The following is a 22,889-nucleotide window of genomic DNA, read 5'->3' on the forward strand; positions in this document are numbered from 1 at the left end:
GCAATGTTGCACCATGAAATTAAAATAGATTTAAAATGGAATATTTACATATTTGAACTACAGACAAAAATATTTAGGGGCCGATTCACTAACTTCGAGTGAAGGATTCGAAGTAAAAAAACTTCGAATTTCGAAGTTTTTTTTGGGCTACTTCGACCCTCGAATGGGCTACTTCGACCTTCGACTACGACTTCGAATCGAAGGATTCGAAGTAAAAATCGTTCGACTATTCGACCATTCGATAGTCGAAGTACTGTCTCTTTAAAAAAAACTTCGACCCCCTAGTTCCCCATCTAAAAGCTACCGAAGTCTTGACTCCAGCAGCTCCTTTGTTGGGTAATCCGCTTTTTCCACTGGGCCTGCAACCTACTCTATTTCAATGGTGGCAAGATCAGAACTTTTTGTACCTAGGGCAGCTTTTCTCCTTATTGGGGCCCTATACCCCTCAGAATTTTTCTCAGAAATATAGTGTGCCACAGGTTGAAAGCTATAGAGTGATCCAACTATTGCATTATGCTCAATCTTTATGGAAATCTTCTGGGGTGGTGAACAGTTCTCAGACCTTTTTTGAGCATTGGTGTTGTAAAGCGCCCAAATCGCGGGGAGTGATTTCAACTTTATACAATACCTTTTTTGTCCTGACTGACACCCGTCAGGTTTCATATACACACTTATGGCAAGAGGACATAGGATGTCAAATGGGCTTAGACGACTGGGAAGTAATTTGGTCTAATATCAAGAAATCTTCAAGGAATTGTCTCACTCTTAGAAACAAATTATAAGGTTTTACTCCGGTGGTACCTGGTCCCCGCACGTATAGCGCGATTTATACCTTCAGCTGATGATAGGTGTTTTAGGGGTTGTACTCATAAGGGCACTATGTATCATATTTGGTGGCTATGTCCTGTGGTTCAAAGATTTTGGATAAGAATTTATAATATGATTTATTCCATTTTTAATACGCCTATTCCCAAACATCCTAGTACGGCCCTATTATGTAAAAAAACCTGATGCTCTCACGTCACACCAATTCCAACTTTTCCTGCTGATTATGACGGCTGCCAAACAAACAATCGCAAAGGCTTGGAAAACCAGGTATATCTCTGTCGAGGCCACGAAGAGTAAAATTGATTGGATAATGGTCCAGGAGAAAATGTCTAGCATTCTACTTGATACCCACCAGAAATACCTGTTGGTTTGGTCCCCTTGGATTGAATATAGATACGGTACTAATTATCCAACTGCCTTTCTCAGCATTTGAATCGTTACCACTGTCTTATCTCACTTGTCACTGTTTTTATAGGATTTTCAGAACTTGTCAGCTAGTTTAATGGTCATTTGATTGTCAGTATTTTGTTTTTTATTCACCAACTGTGGATGTTTATAATTTATCTATGAGCTATGTGTACATTTGTGAGCTGTTTTGATGTACCTACACGTGGAGGCTATATGGTATATTTGAAGACTCAATCTGTACTGTCTCTTACTATGCTACTGTCGGCTATTGTCAACTTTGTTTTTGTTTTGTAAACTCAATAAAAATATTGGAATATAAAAGCTACCGAAGTCAATGTTAGCCAATGGGGAAGGTCCCCATAGGCTTGGCTAACTTTTTTTGATCGAAGGATATTCCTTCGATCGTTGGATTTAAATCCTTCGAATCGTTTGATTCAAAGGATTTTATCGTTCGATCGAAGGAATAATCCTTCGATCGTACTATCTGCGCTTCGAAGTCGAAGGATTTCAATTCCCAGTTGAATATCGAGGGTTAATTAACCCTCGATATTCGACCCGTAGTGAATCGGCCCCTATATGTACGTCAAGTTGAACAAAAATCTGCATAGGCTTAAAAATGATTTAGAAAACATATCTAAACAAATGTCATGGAGAAGGTCAAGGTGTTGTTTAAACAAACCAGGGATAAAGCACCAATCAGGGTTGAGTTGTTAAAATAATGTCTTAAACCATTCTCAAATATTTCAGAGAATATGCCCCAACCAGGACTCCAAGGGGTATATTTATCAAAGAGTGAAGGTACACATCACCACCAGGTAACTACAGAGCAAGCAGACCCTGTGGCTGCAGGGGGGTATAGGGCCCCATGAAGCCCTAATCCATACACAATTTCAATAAATACAGGTAAAACAGGTCAACCTCTAGTCTAGACATTTTACGGGCCTGAAAAATAATTTACTGTGGGGCCCAGTAATATCAAGTTACGCCACTGATCACCACACAGTCCACTAGAGTGAAGTTCCACCACTTTCCATTCATTTCTATAAATGTTTTAAAGACATATTTATCAAAGGGTGAACTTATTACTTACCAGTTTGTAAATACTCTATTAAAATCCCATATTGATGGACTGATGGACAATGACTCTTTTCACATTTTTTGTTATAGCTACTTGTTATTATTTATCTTTCTGTAATATTCATATTCCATGCTGGACAAAGGGGCGGAGCCCCGAAACTTTGCACCACCGCAGTAAAACTTTTGCAAGGGCTTGCCCTGCAGACACAAGTCTTGTGTGCTGGTGTGCTTCTTTTCTATAAAGTACGTTGGGAGGTTGCCGTATCTTCCAATCACTGGGCACCGAGCGAGCCTTATTATCTACACAACGGGTGTGCGAGTGTCCTCTTTAATTGAAGCACTGTTCATATTCCAGTCTCAAATACATGCATAGTTGCTAGGGGAATTTGCAAACTGGAGAGCTGCTGAATCAAAAGCTGAATAACCAAAAAACACAAATAATAAAAAATTAAAACAAAATTGCACATTATCTTAGAATATCATTCTCTACATCCTATTAAAAGTTCAAAGGCGTACAACCCCAACAAAATAAATCTATTTGAATTCCAGGTGGTAACACTGCAAAATGTGGAAAAGACCATAGACAAAAGGAGGATGTATAGACTGTATTTTGTACAAATCCCAATGTTCTCTTATGTATATCTTTTATTTATCTCTTATATAAACTTTAACAAAAGAAGCTATTCAAGTGATGCATTGCACATTTACTAATTCATTATAGGATAGTATGCACAAAATGTTTTTTTTTACAATATTATCATTTACAAAGGTCAAACTATCCTTGATTATTATCTTCATTTATATGAACCTGATAACGGAGAAATAATATTCCCATTCTAATATCAATTATCTCTTTACAGTGCCTCACAGGCGTGTGATAATATTGTTGATATCGGCTGCTCTAATTGTTGTAGAATTATGTAAGTATAAGATTTCCCAGAAACGAAGGGGGTTATTTACTAAACTCCGAATGCAAAAATCACGATTTTGGACTTTTAAAAAATTAGAAATTTGTCGGAATTTATTAAACCCAGAGGATTGAAAAGTCTCAAAATCCGGCATCTCAGACCTGTCGAGGTTCATGTAAGTCAATGGGAGAAGTCCCAATGAGTTTTTGATGTGCACTGGGTTTCGTGCAATACCCCGAACTTTTCAGAGTTTTCAGGTGAAAATTCCAAAAAAATGTGAAAACCTGATTTTTTCCTGCAAAGCAAATTTTGGGGAAAATGTAATAATAAATAAGCATAAAAAACCCAAGCAGATTTGATCGGAGTTTGTAGTAGAAAATATTGAGATAAATTTGGACTTTGATAAATTACCCCTTAAGGGTACAATGAGGGGCAAATTTACTTATGGTCAAATATTGAGGGTTAATTAACCTTCGATATTCGACTGCCGAATTGAAATCCTTCGACTTCAAATATCGAATTTGTTCGATTCGAAGGATTTTAATCCATCGATCGAATGATTTTTCTTCAACCTAAAAATTGTTCCAAAGCCTATGGGGACCTTCCCCATAGGCTAGCATTGACCTCGGTAGGTTTTAGGTGGCGAAGTAGGGGGTTGAAGTTTTTTTAAAGAGACAGTACTTCAACTATCGAATGGTCGAATATTTAAACGATTTTTAGTTTGAAACGTTCGATTCGAAGTCGTAGTCGAAGGTCGAAGTAGCCAATTCGATGGTCGAAGTAGCCAAAAAAACCATTCGAAATTCTAAGTTTTTTTTATTCTATTCCTTCACTCGAACTAAGTAAATGGGCCCCTGAGTATTGCCTCATTTTATCTACAGGGAGGGAGAGAGGTCTCCATCCAGCAACAATTAAAACAAGCAAACATTTCATTAACATGGGAAAAAAAATGACTTGTGTGGATTAGATAAGCCACACGTAGATGAGCACTGTGTTGTAATTAACTTAGCGCCCAGCGTTTCTCAGGGACTTATTTGATTGGTTGGACATTACAATTCAGCAATGCTGTTGCTTAAACACCCGACAGTAAAAAATTTAATTTGACTGGATGTATCACTCAGATTACTCAAAAAAACACTGCGAATAATGTCCCTGTTCATTAAAATGATTGAAAATCGTAAAAAAATCTTCCTGACATTTAGGAAATCTTTATAACTACGGCTAGTGTTGGGCGAATCTGTCCTGTTTTGCTTCACTGAAAAATTAGCAAAGCAGCGAAAATTCACAAAACGATTTTTCATGCGCAACTTTTTTGCCCCAATGCATTAAAGTCAATGGGTGTTAAACTTATTTTGACACGTGACAATTTTTATACAAGTGTCTTTTTTTATCCAAGTGCAATAAAGTCAATCTTAATAACTATGGCTAGTGATGGGCGATGTGTCCCGTTTTGCTTCACCAAAAAATTAGCAAAACTCTGAAAAAATTAGCAAAACAGAGAAAAATTTGCTAAACGAATTGAATTCACACGCAACTTTTTTTGTCCAAATGCATTAAAGCCAAAGGGCATCAAGATTGTTTTGACGCACTGCGATTTTTACATGTGCAACTTTTTTATCATAGCAAGTTTTTTTTTGGCAGCAAATTTTTGAAGAAGTTCCGCAAAAAAATTCACAGGTGGCGAAATGCACTGCGAATCCATGCCTGGTGAATAAATTTGCCCATCACTAACTACGGCAAAATTTACCCATAATTCCCCAGTCTGGAATTCCTAATCTATCTGTCTCAGTAATTTAAAGATGAAGGATTTCACATTTACAAAGACTCCGTATAATTAAATAAATAAGTTCATAGGTCAATAAAACAGAACTTTCCATTCTAATTATATATATATAAATATATTTCTTTTCTTTTGCAGTCAATCTAATGTCAAGGCTGTTAACTCTATCTTAAACATTGGCCCTTCTTGGCGGCACAGTATTATGTAAGTATAACATTTCTCTAAAGTAGAGGGGTACGTGGGGGCAGAATTATTTAAATTATTTGAGTTTTCCCCAATAACTTGAAAATCTTGAACGTGCACTTATTTATAAAGAAACGCGAATATTAAAGACACAATCAATGAAAACCAGATTAAAAGTAAAACCCGATAACCATAAATATGCACTATAGTCTTAATTTTCAATGGGGCTGTTTGGACTTGATTTAGAAAAATGTCATTTTAAAATGGTTTTAATTTGGAAAGTACACCTCTTGTTGACTTTAAAGGACCAGTAACATCACATTTTTTTAAAAAAAAATTCGTTAGTACACATCAAAAAATAAACACCAAGACAAATAAAATTTTAAAATTGCAAAGCCTTTATTAAGAAATAACTTACCGAAACTCCACTTCCTGTCCTGTACAGAAAAGGCGACACGGCGACCATCCATTGTGCGGCGCTGGATTTCTCCTCCTTGGCTCTGTCTCATGTTGTATTGACAGCATGTGAAGCGGCTGCTGCATCAGGGAGCGTGGTTTCCATAACCGAGGATTGCTGGCTCATGGGCGCATCTGTAGAGTGGGGAAGCTGTTTAGATTGGAGCTGGGCCACATCGTGGATGTTTGTAGTTCCAGGCAGCAGGCTGATCGGAGTTCCCAGTCACTGGCACGTATCCACTCTCAACATGCGCTGCTTTCCGTGCTATCGAGCGCTAAACTGCAAGCGGACACACAGTGCGGGTTCCTGTTCAGTGTCAGGGTCCACGAGAGAGAAGCAGAAATATTTTTTTGAATATAATGCCCATTTCACTCCTCCCTCTCTAGAGTTTCCCAGTGCCCAGCGTTCCCTTCCATCCCATTATCCCCCTGCTGGCTAAGCACAGGGACCCCATTTATACAAGACAAGACTGTTACCCTAATAATAACCACAAGTGGGGTCGTTGCAAGCATGCTAACTAAAGAGAGGGGATCCTCTGGCCATGGCTGTTCCTCCACGTAGAGTGCTCGTAATTGATGGGGGCAGGTTACGAGTCTGAAAGAAGCGCTCTATAACACAGAAAGCAGCGCATTGAATTCGGGTCGGTAAGAAGCTCTCTATAGCACGAAAAGCAAAACATTGAATTTGGGTCGGTAAGAAGCACTCGATAGCACGGAAAGCAGCGCATGTTGAGAGTGGCTACGTGCCAGTGACTGGGAACTCCGATCAGCCTGCTGCCTGGAACTACAAACATCCACGATGTGGCCCAGCTCCAATCTAAACAGCTTCCCCACTCTACAGATGCGCCCATGAGCCAGCAATCCTCGGTTATGGAAACCACGCTCCCTGATGCAGCAGCCGCTTCACATGCTGTCAATACAACATGAGACAGAGCCAAGGAGGAGAAATCCAGCGCCGCACAATGGATGGTCGCCGTGTCGCCTTTTCTGTACAGGACAGGAAGTGGAGTTTCGGTAAGTTATTTCTTAAAGGAGAAGGAAAGGTTAAAACTAAGTAAGCCTTATCAGAAAGGTCCATCTAAATATACCAGTAAACCCCCAAAGTAATGCTACTTTGAGTCCCCTGTCAAAAGAAACACCACATTTCTTTCCTTCTATTGTGTACTCATGGGCTTCTGTATCAGACTTCCTGCCTTCAGCTTAAACCTCATTGCCCTGGGCAAGAGCATGCTCAGTTTGCTCCTCTTCCCCCACCCCTCCCTTCTCTGCTGTAATCTGAGCCCAGAGCAGGGAGAGACTCAGGCAGGAAGTGATGTCACACCATGTTAATGCTGCAGCTGCTATCTTAACCAAACAGAGAGTTTTTAGAGCTTTTTACTCAGGTATGGTAAAACATTTTACAGATTAAATATAGCATTCTATCTTGCACTATTGCAGCTAATCTATTGGCAATAAAATGCCTCCGTAGCTTTCCTTCTCCTTTAATAAAGGCTTTGCAATTCTAAAATTTTATTTGTCTTGGTGTTTATTTTTTGATGTGTACTAACGAATTTTTTTTTAAAAAAATTTGATGTTACTGGTCCTTTAACAGTAACTTGCCAGCACTTTTGCATATGAGTTTTTTGTGCTTAATAAATTTTGCATATTCCAGTTTCAGTTGTGGTAAAAACTTGAATTTAAGGGGCATATTTATCAAGGGTCGAATTTTGAATTTGAAAAACTTCGAAATTTGAATTCAAAAAGACCAACCAAAATTAAGTTGTTTTTTTTTTTTTTGGCCAAATAGGTCAGTTTTCGATTGAATAGGTCCAGCCGAATTCGAATCGTACGAATCGAAGTAATATCGCATTCGACCGAATTCGAATCGAAGGTTTTCCCAATAAAACTTTGATCCTTGAAAGTCCACCAATTGACAAATAGGTTCTAGGAGGTCCCCCATAGGCTAAAACAGCAATTCGCCAGATTTTAGATGGCGAATGATCAAAGTCAAATTTTTAAAGAGACAGTATATGATAAATTTCGATATTCGAATTTTAACATTTTTCTAATCGAATTTAGACTATTCCCTAGTCGAAGTACACAAAAAATAGCATGAAATTTAAGTTTTTTGAATACGAAAATTCACCTCAACCTTTGATAAATCTGCCCCTTTATGTTGGCTCATTTCAGCTATAGAAAGGTAGAAATTACCCTGTCAGGCCCATCATTAAACTGTAAAAGTTTTGCATTATACTAGGGGGCAGATGTATTAAGGGTCGAATATCGAGGGTTAATTAACCCTCGATATTCGACTGGCGAATTAAAATCCTTCGACTTCGAATATCGAAGTAGAAGGATTTTGCGCAATTTGTTCGAAGGAATAATCGTTCGATCGAACGATTAAATCCTTCCAATCGAACGATTCTAAGGATTTTAATCCATCGATCTAAGGATTATCCTTCGACCAAAAAAAGTTAGCCAGGCCTATGGGGACCTTCCCCATAGGCTAACATTGACTTCGGTAGCTTTTAGGTGGCGAACTAGGGGGTCGAAGTTTTTTCTTAAAGAGACAGTACTGTCGAATAGTCAAAAGATTTTTAGTTTGAATCGTTCGATTCGAAGTAGCCCATTCGATGGTCGAAGTAGCCAAAAAAACACTTCAAAATTCGAAGTATTTTTTCTTCTATTCCTTCACTCGAATTTAATGAATGGGCCCCTTGGAATCAGTTGGTCAAATTGAACCAAACCCTCATTAGCATATTACGATTTTAAAATGTGAAATCTCCCCAAAAGCTTTAGTTCTCCGGTGCTTTTAAGTCACATGACTCTGTCCATTTTAAATCCCGTGAAAACTCCTTACAATTATATTTGTATCCTCACTATTCTGCCACGGTTAAATTCGATTTCCAACAGTCACCCACAATCCTACATGTTATAAAACAAAAGCAACGATCTGATTGGTTGTTATAGGGAACATCAGTGGTGATGTCATGTTTTACACTTAAGAGATTCTCATTAGCAGTGATTTTAGGATAATTATGAAGCAACAAAACAAGTGTCATGTAGAGAATACACTGCTATTTTACTAACTAGTCCCTTCTCAGCATCTACATTCAACCCAACATTTCAATAAAACGTTCCATTCTGAAAGCTGGAGAGTCCAACATTTTAACCTGTCGAGCTGGCTGCCTGTACACGTAATTTTGGGGAAATTAGCTCTGATAGGCAGGTAAGCGTAGGATTGGGAGCATAGAGACAGGGACACCACGTCTTCAGGTCAAACCACAGGTTTATTCAGCAAACTCTTCCCAATATAAAGTCTCAGGAACACAGTTTATTAGCGTTTTGACAGCACACGCTCAAGACTTTTCCCCACTCTAGGGCTTCTCACCATATAGGGTGACTTCCACATTCTGGACTTCCCTCCTGGGATACCAACTCAGCAGCCTCAGGCCTGTCTCATATTGACTTTCCTCCTAGACTCTCTTGGTCACATCTCCCTCTGCTCCTGGCCAAGAAGCACCCTCAGCCCCTCTGGGAGGTCCTTACACAGACAGGTGACCTATGTGCCCTGCTCAGAGACACCTTCCTAACGCTCTCACTACAATTCAATACTTTTCCACAGCCTTCCTGTGGAAAGTGATCTCCAAAATGAGAACTGGACCACTGGAATACTGGAATGGATTGGCTGTTCCTTCCAGAACACAGGGTAGGGTTGCCACCTGGACAGCCTGGTAGTTGGAAGTGCTGTCTGGCTGAAGCTAATGGAAATCTGAACAGAACATTGAAAATTTAAACATGGTGATCAGCCAATCACTGATCGCCACGTCATCAGTCCTGCTCCCGATGTCACCTCCCCCGATGTCACCTCCCCTTCCCGTGATGGCCGTTTCGCTAAGCCGAAAAATTCGCAAAACGGCGCCGATGTCTCGTTTTTGACGCCAGCTAATTTTCACTGCCGTTTTGCGAATTTATTCGCCGGTGGCAAATCACGCAAATTTGCCGCGAATTCGCTCCTGGTGAATAAATTCACCCATCACTAATTGCAACCGTATTCCAGGGCCAGACAGCAAAATTATTTAAGCAGAGAAACCTTGATGTGTTTAGTAACGTCTCCCTTGCAACTCTCATCTCCTATTAGGAAAAAATTAGATGCAAAACTCACCTGTTTACACATTTCCTTGGGCACTCTACCACAACTGGTACATCTAGGTTATGGTGAATTATATAATAATTATAAGGGTTATTGCTCACGGTCGTATTTACTGCAGTACATTTAGGGGCACATTCACTTAGCTCGAGTGAAGGAATAGAAGAAAAAAAACTTCGAATTTCGAATGTTTTTTTCGGCTACTTCGACCATCGAATTGGCTACTTCGACCTTCGACTTCGAATCATACGATCCGAACTAAAAAACGTTTGACTATTTGACCATTCGATAGTCGAAGTACTGTCTCTTTAAAAAAAACTTCGACAAAGCACTTCGCCACCGAAAACCTACCGAACATCAATGTTAGCCTGTGGGGAAGGTCAAAGGAAAATCGTTCGATCGATGGATTAAAATCCTTCGAATTGTTCGATTCAAACGATTTTTCCTTCGATCGTACGATTGTAGGAAATGTGGTAAATCCTTCAACTTCGATATTCGAAGTCGAAGGATTTTACTTTGCCAGTCGAATATCGAGGGTTAATTAACCCTCGATATTCGACCCTAGGTAAATGTGCCCCTTGAAGTTATTTAATTATTTATGGACTTTCCGAAAAATCCAGAAGGTTTGGTCTAATTTAGCAGGCTTTCTCTGGTAAAAATGAAATATTAAAATCAAATTATCTCCCTCTTTTACTCACTGAATTTTGATTTTTAAAGACATTATAATGGAAGGTCTGCCAGCTCCTAGAATCAAATCATTTTCTAAACTCATTTCCATATTCACGGCTGCCATAAAAAAATTGATTTTTCTTTTTTTGGCTGAAAGAAGTTACTCCTTTCTTAGATGACACTCTGTCTTTATAATATCTCATCTAGATACTCGGTCAATATATTTAGAACAATTTGACTGCAGATATAAATCTCACATTTTTGGATTGGTCCAACTATAAGTCACGCTGCACTGGTTGAACCATAACGTTCATTGCTTGCAGTATTTTATTTATGTTCTCTATTATCAATGCAGACCCACCTGCTCTTCATTCACTATTCACTGAGCACTTAGAACTTATTGCACGAGGCTAAAGTTTGAGCTTGTCAATAGCAGCAATGATCCAGGACTTCAAACTTGTCACAGGGGGTCACCATCTTGGAAAGTGTCTGTGACACTCACATGCTCAGTGGGCTCTGATTGGCTGTTGAGAAGCTAAGCTTAAGGCTCGTCACTAATTATCCAGCAGAAAATGAGCTTCCCTGGCTGTAATATAAGCTGATGCTACAGGTTTGCCGATTATTAAATTCTGATGCTAATTGCACTGGTTTCTGTGCTGCCATGTAGTAATTATCTGTATTAATTACTAATCAGCCTTATATTGTGACATTTCTATTCTATGTGTACTGTATATTGTGAGTGGGTCCCTAAGCTCAGTAAGTGACAGCAGCACAGAGCATGTGCAGTGAATCAGCAGAAAAGAAGATGGGGAGCTACTGGGGCATCTTTGGAGACACAGATCTTTACTGCTAAAGGGCTGTGGTTGCCTTGGGCTGGTACAGAAGCACAAAACATAATGTACAACATTTCTACCCTACTTATTTATTCAAGCTTTAGTTCTCCTTTAAAGGAATAGTAACACCAAAAAATGAAAGTGCTTTAAAGGAATAACAACATAATATACCCTGCACTGTTAAAACGTTGTGTTTGCTTCAGAAACACCACTACAGTTGATATAAAGAAGCTGCTGTGTAGCCATGGGGGCAGCAATTCAAGCACAGGATACACAGTAGATAACAGATAAGTACTACTATAGTTTATGTAAACAAGCTGCTGTGTAGCCATGGGGGCAGCCACTCAAGCACAGGATACACAGTAGATAACAGATAAGTACTACTATAGTTTATGTAAACAAGCTGCTGTGTAGCCATGGGGGCAGCCATTCAAGCACAGGATACACAGTAGATAACAGATAAGTACTACTATAGTTTATGTAAACAAGCTGCTGTGTAGCCATGGGGGCAGCCATTCAAGCACAGGATACACAGTAGATAACAGATAAGTACTACTATAGTTTATATAAACAAGCTGCTGTGTAGCCATGGGGGCAGCCATTCAAGCACAGGATACACAGTAGATAACAGGTAAGCTCTGTACAATTCTATTGTATACTACAGAGCTTATCTGTTATCTGCTTTTTATCTGTTTTCTCCTTTTCAGCTTTCAATGGCTGCCCCCATGGCTACACAGCAGCTTGTTTATATAAACTATAATTGTGTTTCTGAAGCAAACACACCTGTTTACCAGTACAGAACAAACAGTATATTACTGTATATTTCCATTACTTTAAGACACTTTTATTTTTTGGTGTTACTATTCCTTCAAATGCAGCTTCTGTCCCCACAGACTGGTCATTTGTAAATGCCTTTCTCTTCTTTCCTATAAACTTCTTTACTTCTGTATTAAGCCACATAGGATGATTCTTAGAGATTCTACATTTACATATTAGGGTAATTGAGAACAGTGATGATTTAATATCATTTAATATCATCCGGTGAACCATTTCTGTTCTATGTTTTTAATTGAAAACATAATGCCCCAATCTATGTTCTGCATGGCAGTCTTTATAGGGACAAAATTTGCTTATTAAAATTCAGAGTTTTTGTTGCCCCAGTCTATATTTGTTTTATGCTCAAAACATTAATGGGCAGATTTATTAAGGTTCGACTTTTGTTTTCCATGAAAGCTCGAGTTTTCAAGTTGTTGGGGTTTTTTTTGTCAAAACTCACATTTTCTGGTTAAAAAAATCTAGATTTTTTTGTTTTTAAAAAAAAACTAAAATTTTTCAAGTTAGAAAAAAAAACATGACATTTTTTGAGATTTATTATACCCCGACCCTGGAAATAGCTTTATTACAAAAATTCACCATCTAAAACCTGTTGAGGTCTTGAAGAAGTCAATGGCAGAGGCCCCTTGAACCATTTGAAGATGTTAATAGCCTTCATGATGTTCAAGTTTTTTTTTGAGGGTTTTGTCTGAAAACTCGATTAGAAATTCAACCTTTGATAAATAACCACCTAAATGAGATCACATTACGGTCACTATTACCCAGGGGTTCAATTACTTACACATTTGCTATGTGTATATGTTCTGGATCATTAGAGATCAGTAGATCCAGTAGAGAGTATCTAGTAGAGTTAAGTAACTAAACTTTATGGGGCAGATTTATCAAGGTTCGATTACGAATTTATAACTTTTGATAAATTTTTTTGTTCAAAACTCACTAATTCGAATTGGGAATAATCCAAACTCAATTCGAATTTCAAGATTTATTAAACATTTACCCTGGGAATAATTCGAATTCGACTATAAAACCTGCCGAGTTCATGTATAAGTCATTGTCAAAATTGAAGTCAGATTGATTTGAATTCTATTCCAGTTTTCGGGTCAATAATATTCTTTTAAGTTTTACATATTCTATTTTTTATTAAATAAACTCATATAACCTCAAATATAATATAATCGAATTTCGAGTATATTTGAATTAAAAAAAATTCACATGAATTCGAAATTTCGACCTTTAATAAATGGCCTCTGGGAGTTTCACCACCCATCCGAGCGACTTCTTCAATTCAACTGTGTGGTACTGCTCGACATATTGAGATAAATTCTTATTAAAACCCTTTTTAGAAAAAGGAATTTTTAACATTGCACAAAAATGTAGCAAAATTGAAGCTTAAATACTGTAAGTCTCATGGATATGTTTTTATATATAAAAAAAACCTTGGTGAAATGCATTGATAATAAGCATAAGAATCAAGAGCTGCTGATGGAATTAGGACTAAAGGGTCTCTTATATATGAGAAAAAGATAAATCTTCCTCAAAGGGTTATGGAATATGTGACTCTAGAATAATATTTAAAAAATATTATCTCTTAAATGCTGAAACTTGTTCTAATGCCTTTGTTATATTTTTAGGAGATGTGCTGCTTCTATCCTGATGGAATACAAGGATCATACAAAAAATACTGTATACGTGGTTGATTTTCATTCAGAACATTATTGAGCGAATGCATGTGTAATTGTATCACTTTTTATATTTTATAACAACAATAATACTATTGAAATGAATAGGGGCAAACACAAGGCTGCATGCAAAGGGCCAGATTCAGTTCAGTGAGAAAAACTTTCACGTGAAATTCAATTAGATTAACTTCCGGATAACGCGAAAGATGATCAACCAGAATATGGCAACTTGTTACATGACTTTTTGCAGTCGTCCAAAATGAAACACATATCTGATTCCGATAGAGAACTAATAGATTCAGACATTACATTGATTGAATTAGAAACAGCCCTTAAGAATACTCCCTCGGGAAAAGCCCCCGGACCAGATGGCTTTACAGTCTTATACTATAAACTGTTTAAAGAACAACTACTCCCTCATCTACTCCGGGCCTTTGCCGGTATACAATTAGGCTCTAAATTCTCTACTCAATCTCTAGAAGCTCATATCAGCCTTCTACTTAAACCGGGGAAGGACTGTCATGAACCCGGTAGTTACCGCCCTATATCACTGATTAACGGAGACGTTAAACTCTTAGCTAAAATCATTGCCGGTAGATTGCAAGCTGTCTTACATAAATTAATTGACCAGGAGCAAGTAGGGTTCATACCATCGAGAGAAGGCAGAGACAACACGAATCGATTGATCAATATTATGCATTGGGCTAAACGGCATGATCTTCCACTCATGCTGTTATCTACAGATGCGGAAAAGGCCTTTGACCGGGTTAACTGGTCTTACATGTTTGAATGTCTTAAATATATTGGTCTGGGTCAAACCGCATTGTCTTGGATATGTGCATTATACGATACCCCAACAGCCCGAATACGTGTAAACTGTCAATTATCAAATCGTATTAATATTTGTAATGGTACCCGACAAGGTTGCCCGCTCTCACCTACCTTATTTGTCCTGGCACTTGAGCCTCTACTATGCCATATTAGGTTGAGCAATGATATATCAGGGGTGCAAATAGCAGACCGACATCATAAAACGGCATGCTTATGCAGACGACCTGCTTTTCTTTATTACCCAACCGTGTTTAACTATACCAGCCCTTAACCGCCTTCTTACACAGTTTGGATACCTCTGTAACTTTAAAATTAATTTTACAAAATCCTCAGCGTTGAACATATCGCTGTCGGCTGAAACATTACAATCGCTCTCCCATGATTTCCCATACAGATGGTCTCCCCATCATCTCACTTATTTAGGAGTTCAAATCACGAAGTCATATGAGGAGTGGGCACAACTAAATCTAAAAAGTCTACTGACAGCAATCAAGAAAGATCTTGGTAATTGGCTTGGTAAACCACTTTCGTGGTTTGGCCGTATGAAGGTGGTCAAGATGAATATTATCCCTCGCATACTATACATCTTTCAAACACTTCCATTACATACCTCTGATAGCATCTTACAGTCCTTTCAATCAATCCTTAAAAAGTTTATATGGCAAAATAAAAAAGCCAGGATAAGTCACAGGATACTGACCAGGGAGAGGGAACAAGGAGGTGTGAAGCTACCGGACTGCAAATTGTACTTCATAACAGCTATACTTACTCGCATTATAGATTGGTCACATCATGCAGAGACTAAACTTTGGGTCAACATAGAACAACAGTCAACTTACAGTTATTTGATGCATCTACCTTGGCTAGACAAGCTGCATCGACGTCTTAGGCATAGCGACCACCCGCTGATAGGACATACCCTTTCATTATGGGATAAATACGGGACCAAATTTGAACTCACTCAATTCCCATCCCCTCTTACACCCGTGATTAATAACCCGGCCTTCCCGGCTGGTCAACAGTCAAATTATTTTTCTAATTGGCTCATAGAAGGGAATCTTCAGATGCTACACTTCATTTCTAATAATGATCTTGTCTCTAAATTTGATCTGCAAAAGGTCACACCTTTTACCCAGTTGGACCATCTTAAATATGTTCAGATAAAACACTTTTTCTCCAGCTTAGGGGGCCAGGCGACGATGGGTAGACCTCTTTTTCCATTTGAGGCCTTATGTGCAGCTAGTTCCACACCAAGGCATGCCATATCGCAAATTTACAACCTGTTACGTAAACACCAACAATTTCGCAGACCTGCCTTTTTGGATTCTTGGGCAGCTGATTTACATACATATTTTGATGATGACCAATTCAACAAATTTATGCTAAAACTTTTCAAAAGCAGCAGATGCTGCCGAATTCAGGAGACTAATTATAAGTTAGCCACTAGGTGGTATCTTACCCCTACACGATTAAAGTTGATCTATAAAAATACTAATGGTGTGTGCTGGAGATGTGGAGTGGAAGCTGGTTCTCTATTGCACATTTTTTGGACATGCCCGCTTATAAAAGTGTTTTGGGAAGATATCAGGCACGCCATGAAACTTATACTAACATACGATATACCTGACGACCCTGCATATGTGCTTCTTTTTCATTCTGATACAACTCTCAAGGTCTTTCTGTCTACCATAGAACCACATCTTTTAAATGCTGCAAAACTTTTAATCCCGTTAAAATGGAAACCCCGACATTAAGAGAATGGTATAAAAAAGTGGATGAACTCCACAGGTTCGAAGAACTTTCTTTGTTCAGGACTGAACGTTCTCAGGAATATATTTCCATGTGGTTTCGGTGGGTTTCGTTTAAAGAAACTGACTTTTATAGGAATACTGCCCTGTAGTATAACTCCAATACCTCCATCCAAGGGTCTCTTTGCTTCTCTTCCCCCCCCCACCTTCTTCTACCCAGGGGCTCATTCTATTATGATTGTATCTTTGGACAAGTTATATTTTGTTTATGAATATGTACAGATAACATGTTGCTCAATGTACCCCTTTTCTTTTTTCTGTACCCCTTCTGCTATTTTTGGAAAATAATAAACAGCTATTTGAAAAAAAAAAAAATTCAATGAGATTCAATTTGTGTAGAAAAAAAATGTTTCTCCTAATTCAGTTCCAATTTTTTCCCCATTGATTTTAATACAGTCTTTGGCCAGATTCAATTCATTGAGAAAAAGTTATCTCATCATGGTTTATCACAGGAAAATGCACGGCCAAGATTCAATTTGAGAGGAAAAACTTCAGTTCCAGTTTTCTTCCGATAGACTTCAGATTCAATTCATTGAGAAAAAGGTTTATCACGTGAAAATTCATGGCGGACATTCAATTTGAGCTGCAATTGAATTTTAATTTAAATCACATGAAAGGCCAGATTCAATTCTTGTAGAAAAAAAATGTTTCTCCTAATTCAGTTCCAATTTTTCCCCCAAAAATTTTAATACAGTTTTTGGTCAGATGCAATTAATTGAGAAAAAGTTATCTCATGGTTTATCACGTGAAAACTCATGGATGAGATTCAGTTGGAGGAGAAAAATGTTTCTCCTTATTTAGTTCCAGTTTTTTACCCATAGACTTCAATAAAGTTTTCACATGGTAAATAGTGAGAAATGTTTTTCTGAATTAATTTGCATCTAAAATTGAAGAGAACTATGTTTTTTTATATTTTTTTCTTCAGTAAATCTGCCCCCCCCCATTTACATAGTGCTACATTATCTTTTGATCATTTTGCGGAATAAAATTGCCAATTATGAGATAAACCTGTGATAAATGTTTTGACAAGATGTAAATATTGTTTATAATACAGACAGACTATTCTGTAAATTAGTGATGTAATGAGCTATAATTGGTGCTTATTGGTGTCATTTCTGTCACATGACTCATGACTTTATCTATTATGATATATAAAGTAAAATGTACCCCCTGCTGTAAAATATGGGCATATTAGTGTGCCGGTTCTTCTAACGCCGCAGGCGCCGGTTCTTAGGGCGCACGCGGCGCGCCTCCTTGTAATTTAAAGGCGCACTGGCGTGATAACGCCAGCGTGCAATGGCGCGAAATTTAAAAGTATTTAAAGGCACATTTTCTTTTTACACACTGCCCGTTATAGGTTTTGTTACCTTGTGGTGTTTGAGCTTTGTGCTGTTCTGAATCATGATCTGATCCTGTACTTTGACCCCTGCCTGATTATAGATTATCCTGAACTCTAGTATCCTGACCCTTGCCTGATTACCGACTACCTCTTTTGCTAATCCCTTCTGATTGATCAAATGGTTTGACTTTTGCCTGCCTGACAACTCTTGTATTCTGCCTGCCCAGACCCGACTTGTTCTGACTACGATTCCGTCTCACGCCTTGTACATTGACCTTCTGCCCAAAGACTTTGCCTTGCACCCCTCGCCTTGCACCTCTTGTTTTAAGACCTGGCGGCATCTGAGTAGCCGAGGGCTCCTCCCAAAGCCAAAGGCGGCTACAGGCAGAGGCACGAGCCGAGACCAGGGTGCTTGGCATCGGTTATAGATTTAGGGTGCCAACCGTTACAATTAGAAGTCACCGAGGCGTTCCATGACCGAAATTAGTATTTGTAGTTACTAACAGTTTTAAATAAGGAATCAGATGTCATACTATTTTCCATGTATAAATATTTTATTTAACCTCCTTGTAGTCATAGAAGTCAAATTGTATAGCAGTCAATTGTACTTATTAAAGTCTATTAAAGTGCTAGGCTGAGAAGATAATAAATGGTAAAACAATACAATTTTCATATCTCGTTCTACTTTTCTTGTGCATTTGGCTGCCGGTTTGTGACATACTGAATGAAAACAAAGGACTATCAAAACATTTTGTTTGTTTGTTTTTTTTAAATGACCCCAGTTGAATTTACATCTATGAACAACATTTGTGTATAATAGTAAAGGAAATATATAGAAACCCTAAAAACGAAATGAATTCAAGATGTGACTTATTATGGGCAGATTTATCAAAGGTCGAATTTTGAATTTATGTGAATTTTGTTTTACTCTAATAAATTTAATTATACTCACAACTCGAATGGCAGTTTACTTAAGAAAAAATGTATATGTCTAATATTCGATCGAATAGTCCCGACCTGAAGATTCGAATTGAATTTGAATCGAGTTTTCCCTCCAAAAAAATGCTCTAATGCCAGGCAGACAATTAACATATTCAAATGGTTCAATGGACCTACATTGACTTGTAAATGAACTGAGATGAATATGAATATTCCAATTGTAACTGTTTCCATGGTCGAGGGGGTGAGAAATCTCATATTCAAAATTACATTTGAATTGGCGGATTAAAATTCGAATGTGTGAATTTTGACACAAAAAAAATTAAAAAATTCTAATTTGCATTAGAATTTATTATTCACCCCTTAATAAATCTGCCCCTAAGTTTTATTTTATAGAACAAATTAATATAAAGCTTAACTAAACTCACACATTATGGATATGATTTCATATTTACAATGCTAAACGGACTGCACCAGTTAGAGGTTGAGCAGCCCTATAGCAGTAATGACCCAGGCTTCAAAGCATCTCCCCATCTTGGATCTTGTTAGGGATTGTGCCAGTGGCACTGCACATGCTCAGTGGGTTCTGGGCTGCTGCTGAGAAGCTTATGGTGCACAGGGGAATCATCAGGACATTAGCAGAAAGTGAGGTCCCATCTATGGGTATATTTATCAAAAAGTGAAGTTAGAGATCGTCACGGTCCTCCATCCAACACAGGAATAGCTTACTTTAGCCAACACAGTGTCCCCTCTGCATTGAGTAAATAGCCTGACCTTTTCTTTTGAGAAACAACATATGGCCTATGTGTTTAAAGTGCCAGAACATGTATAATAAATAATTCACTCAAAACCTCTAAGGAGGGTCTGGAACCAAAAAAGTTTAACAATTGCTGCTAAAGTCGCATTACTCTTTACCCAGTTGCATTTTTCCAGAGTGTCTAGAATATCATGTTTAATTGTGATATATAGCATCTCTTTGTTCTTGCAGTGGTTTTGAGTGGAAAGCTTCAAAAAACACTTCTACTCTGCAGAGCATTATGTAAGTATTACATTTCCCTATAGAGAGTGCATACTGTACACACACAGGTATTCATAAGTATTTTACTGCACCTGCAAAATATTAACAATAATCCCATATAGTATCTTGACTCCCTTGCACATTCTACCACCCGTCACAGCCGACCAGCTAAACCCCAACCCTGGTACAATAGTGTAACTCGGTATCTCAGAAGATGTAGTCGATCAGCTGAGCGACAACCTGATCCTGACTTCATCCACTTCAAATTCAGGCTCTCCTGCTACAATCGAGATCAAATAGCTAAAGAACAGAACTTCTCTTCTTTAATCTCCACTCTATCTCTCATCTAAACCACAGTGACTGTTTGTCACATTCAAGGCCCCCTGCTTTTCTCGCTCTATACAACTTCACTAGGAAAACGTATTCAGTCTTTTGGACTTCAGTATCACCTTTATGCTGATGACACCCAACTCTACTTGTCTACTCCTGATCTTTCTAATTCTGTCCTTTCCCAAGTCACAGACTGTCTCTCTGCTGTCTCCTCCTGGATGTCACAGCGCCACCTGAAACTGAACCTCTCAAAAACAGAACTCATTATATTTCCTCCAAGATCTTCCCCTGTCCCTCAGACATCACTCACAGTAAACAACACCACCTTTCATTCCACCACACAAGCACACTGTCTAGGAGTTATACTAGACTCACATCTGTCTTTTTCACCACACATTCAAACATTCAAAATCTTGTTGTATTCAGCTGTGCAACATTGCCCGAATACGACCATATCTCAGTTCAGAATCAACCAAAACACTTATTCGGTCTCTCATCATCTCCCACCTTGATTACTGCAACCTACTCCTTGCAGATATTCCAACAAGTCGCCTTTCACAACTCCAATCTGTTCTAAATGCGGCCGCTAGACTCTATGTCACCGCTCAACATCAGCTGCTCCCATATATATGTCCCTTCATTGACTGCTAATCTCCTCTAGAATCAAATTCAAATTACTAACACTCACATTCAAGGAATCTATGGGAGAAGGCCTTTCCTTAATTTGGAGTTTTCTATATTAAAGGTTTCCGGATAACAGATCCCATACATTAAATGAACACAAGTAAAAGTATTCTATTTCATTAGAAGTACAATACTATGAACAATAAGAAAAAAATAAATCTAAATAAAAATATATAAATATGCATTTAATTATAGAAATGAGTGTTAGCTTCCCGTTACTGTCATACTTGTTCGCCTTTAAATTAACTGTTAGTATGATGTAGAGAGGGATATTCTGAGACAATTTGCAGTTGGTTTTCATTTTTTATTATTTGTGGTTTTTGAGTTATTTAGTTTTTTATTCAGCAGCTCTCCTATTTGCACTTTTTTTTTTTTTTAGAAATCTAGTTGCTAAATCCAAATTCCCCTAGCAACCATGGATTGATTTTAATAAGAGACTGGAATATGAATAGGAGAGGCCTGAATAGAAAGATGAGTAATAAAAAGTAGCAATAACAATACACTTGTAGCCTTACAGAGCATTTGGTTTTAGATGGGGTCAGTGACCCCCATTTGAAAGTTGGAAAGCGTTAAAGGAAGAAGGCAAATCATTAAAAAAACTATTAAATAGAAAAAATGAAGACTACACATAGTTGAACATTTACTTAGAATTGACTACTCTATAACATACTAAAAGTTAGAAAGGTGAACCACCCTTTTAAGGATGTGTCTTCTCTAAGTAAACTTGGGTCATCCCTACAATTAATAATTGTCAAAAGTATAGAATAAATTATAAAGTAGGTCTTTGTTAATTTAGATTAAAATTGTCAAGGCAATTGGACCAAAAATCCAAGAATAAATGCTTTGAATTATTACCATTCGATTTACCGTAAACCATAAAGTCCATCAGGCTTGAGCACATGCCCAGTCCACCGAATTAGACCTAAAATAAAATCCCTCCAAGCTGCTCACACTGTTGTTATCACACACAATTCTTATGAGGGTTTGATTAATCTACATGAATCTGATCAAAAGCTACTTGATTTTTGCAGGGTAACTTCATTCCGCAAATTCGCCCAGTGTTACTCCACAGAAAGCATTGGCTAATGTTTTGGATGGATTCAACTCAATGTACTTCCGTCATTACCAATATTTACTATGTAACTACATTATAACCCTGTAGTCCTATGGCTTCAGAGCCTGTTTAAAGGTATATAAAATATATATAAAATAGTACAAAAAACTGAGGGGGCTAAATCAGTGGTGGGGGCTCAGGCCATAGACTCATTTAGGTGAAATTTGGGGAGAATGTTTTCCTAAATACACCTGAGTTTGAATTTCAGGGTACAATTTGGTATGAACACATATTTGGGGAACAAATCTAATTAAATCAAATTAAAAATAATATATATCAAATGCTATTAGTCACTATAGAAATGGATAAGTAATAAACCCCAGAAATGCCAATAATCACCATAGAAACTAGATGATCAGCAAAAATGCCAGACATGCCAGAAATGACTGCAGTAAGTCCCCATACATGATACACAGTAGGCAGTAATACTGTAGGTACCCACTGGAACCCCAATTATACACGGTTAGAAACAATGAATAGTCACACCCAAGCACAAGCAATTTTTCCAGCATTTCTTTCTATTTTTACATATTGTTCTAACTTTTCCTTTTCTTCAATACCCATTCTATCTCTCATTATCCCCTTTCTCTTCAGAATGAAGGTCCTGTCTGAATCTTTTGGCAAAGCTTTCCATTTTTTTTTCTTGCCCTGGTCTCTTCACATATGTGAATAAATGACTGCTAAAATCCTAACCTTGCCCCTGGTAACGTAAATCCACCATAGCCAGCAACAATAAGATCTCCTACCCACAGCCCCAAACATTAGCAGGCAAGAGCTCACATTTCTAGCAGTACAGTAGTGATGTGCGGGTGATCGGGCTTTTCCCAACATGTCAATTATAGTTTCTAATGGTAACAAACTGCTGAAGCTCAAATATGGCAGCCCCCTTATAGAGAAACATGGGGGATTAGATGGGTAATGTTAAAGCATCTGTAAATACTTTTATGACAAAATTATAGATAGTATGTGAAGACAATATTATGATAAATATAAAAAAGGTTTAATTTCTGGTGTGAGTATCTCTTTAAACCCAGGGTCTTAC

At 37.9% G+C, this 22,889-nt stretch overlaps 1 protein-coding gene across 7 annotated transcripts in view; it reads left to right on the forward strand.

Annotated features, from left to right (window-relative positions):
- LOC121395701 overlaps positions 1-13,857 on the forward strand; it is a 46,121-nt gene extending 32,264 nt beyond the window's left edge. For 4 of the 7 annotated variants that reach the window (XM_041569978.1, XM_041569980.1, XM_041569975.1 and 1 more), the window contains 3 exons: positions 3,174-3,233; positions 5,140-5,205; positions 13,737-13,857. In XM_041569978.1, coding sequence (XP_041425912.1) covers positions 3,174-3,233; positions 5,140-5,174 — 95 coding nt within the window. In that variant the 3' untranslated portion in view covers positions 5,175-5,205; positions 13,737-13,857. Of the gene's footprint in view, positions 1-3,173; positions 3,234-5,139; positions 5,206-5,629; positions 5,858-13,736 lie in introns of those variants that run through there. The other 3 variants (XM_041569976.1, XM_041569979.1, XR_005962629.1) reach the window with 3 other exon arrangements.
- The last annotated feature ends 9,032 nt before the right edge of the window (positions 13,858-22,889 follow it).

The sequence above is a fragment of the Xenopus laevis genome, chromosome 7L, assembly GCF_017654675.1.
Source record: "Xenopus laevis strain J_2021 chromosome 7L, Xenopus_laevis_v10.1, whole genome shotgun sequence".
In the NCBI taxonomy this organism is placed as follows: domain Eukaryota; kingdom Metazoa; phylum Chordata; class Amphibia; order Anura; family Pipidae; genus Xenopus; species Xenopus laevis.